At 35.5% G+C, this 2,122-nt stretch overlaps 1 protein-coding gene across 1 annotated transcript in view; it reads right to left on the reverse strand.

Moving 5' to 3' along the window:
* Window positions 1–2,122, reverse strand: part of OTOGL (otogelin-like) — a 154,176-nt gene that overhangs the window by 27,411 nt on the left and 124,643 nt on the right. The window contains exon 29 of the mRNA XM_012656310.1: window positions 1,149–1,334. Within this exon, the coding sequence (XP_012511764.1) occupies window positions 1,149–1,334 (186 nt within the window). The remainder of the gene's footprint in view (window positions 1–1,148; window positions 1,335–2,122) is intronic.

The raw sequence follows: 2,122 nt of genomic DNA on the forward strand, positions 1-2,122 counted from the left end.
TTTCTGAAACTATTTATGCATTTCACTTCTACTTGCCTTTTTCTTTAGTTTTAGCTAATTCTCTTTTCTTCTGACTGTAATGAAGAGCCCTATAACTCACAGAATACTGCGCTGCAATTTTCTCAAATTTTCACTTTTTGCATCCGCCACCACCATTAAGACAATGCATCAAAATAAAATGGTTTGAGAATGAAATTAGAAATATTAAATGTTTCCCCCTAGTGTCTTAGTCCATTTGTGTTACTATAAGAGAATACCGGAGAGTGGGTAAATTATAAAGAAAAGAGGTTTATTTAGCTCACAATTCTGCAGGCTAGGATGTCCAAGAAGCCTGGTGCCAGCATCTGCTCAACTTCTGGTGAGGGCTTCCTACTGTGTCATAATATGGCAGGTCAAAGGGGAAGTGGACATGTACAAAAGGGACCAAACATGAGGATGAACCTCCCTTTATTTAAAACTCACACATGTGGGAACTAATCCATTTCTATGAGAACTAATCCAGTCTCATGAGAGCCAGAACTCACTCACTACCATGAGAAGGCATTCATCAATATATAAAGGGAGCGCCCCCATGATCAAAATACTTCCCACAAGGCCCCATCTCCCAACATTGCCACGTTGAGGATCAATCCTCAACATGAGTTTTGGTGGGAACAAACCACATGCAAATCATAGCACCCAGACAATAATGCTATCTGCCATTTCTCAAGGCACTGTGTCAAATGCAAAATGCTTTTCATTTTGTTATGTACTCCACATTAACTTTATGGGATAAGTAGTATTATTTTCCTCATTCTAAAGATGCATAACCTCAGACTCGTAGAGGTAAAGGTGAATCACTAATACATAAAATAACTGGAATTTGAATTCAGTTCACAATCTACATTCCTAATTTTTAATTTGCCATGCTCTTTCCGACTTCTTATAGGCATAGGTAACAATTAAAACACATTACCACTGAAGCTCTTAATTTTGTTAACTTCAATTGAAATCATATTAAAATAAAAGTACAAACAAACTCATTTCCTTTCCAGCCCCTAGGCTACCTTCGATCAATCTTTTTAAGCACATTTCTCTAATATCTAAAAAAGTTTTTATTGTTTTGTTGGCTGAATCCCTAAGAAGTCACTTTGTACTTTGCTTCTTACCGCATTCTTTCTCTGGAATGCACTGGGTTGAATATGGCCTGTGAAGAATAGTTCCATCTTTGCACACACAGTCTTCCCTTAAATTCAAACATAAAGAGTGTCCATAGAACCATTTGTTCAGGCATGTTCTTGCTTCACAGGGTCGCACACAGGGTTGATATTCCTTCCCCTCTGGGCAACTCAGAGCTATTAATAATAGAGGATATAATTTGCTAATGATAAAAGTAACCTAGTTGAATTCTAGTAAAAGAAATGTCAGATTTCTTTTTGAAAATGAATTTTGCATATTTTAGTCTCTTGAAAGTACATTTTTCATTTACTATGTAAACATAAATCAAAAACAAACCATCAATGGATATTTTTGAGCATTTTCCAGGTGTCCACCTGGTATTAGGTGTTATGATGGGAAAAGTCCATCAGATTTATATCAAATAAATATGATCAATAGGCAGCCCAAGTCTAGCTGGCATAAAGAGTGAACTATTATGAAACTGTTGCTCTATGAAGTGAGAAAAAAGAAGAGTCTGCTCAGAATAAACATAGAAATATACTTTATAACTCAACCAAGTCATAAAAAAGAAAAAAAAATCTTGTATAAGTTTAATCCTTTACTGTCAAAAGAAATTACCATTGCTGAGAGGTTTCTAAATGATGTTTCAGAAAATTTGTGTTGATTTTAAATGATCTTAGAAAATCATACAGTTAAAAAAATGGATACTCAGCTGGTGAGTGTATAAATTGGTACAATCTCAGCGGAGAACAATTTGATAGTGTCTAGTGAAATTGGAGATGGCATCAGCAACGCCACTCAATTAGTGATTACCTCTGAGAGAGGAGGGAGAGGAAGACTGGAGAAAGCATACCGGGAGCATCATGTGTAACTGTTTTATTTCTGAAGTTGAGAGATATAACTGGTGTAGTGATACATTATTCTTTCTGCATGCATTTTATGCTTACTAAATTAATTTGTGAAA

The sequence above is a fragment of the Propithecus coquereli genome, unplaced genomic scaffold, assembly GCF_000956105.1.
Source record: "Propithecus coquereli isolate 6110/MARCELLA unplaced genomic scaffold, Pcoq_1.0 Scaffold50, whole genome shotgun sequence".
Lineage (NCBI taxonomy): Eukaryota > Metazoa > Chordata > Mammalia > Primates > Indriidae > Propithecus > Propithecus coquereli.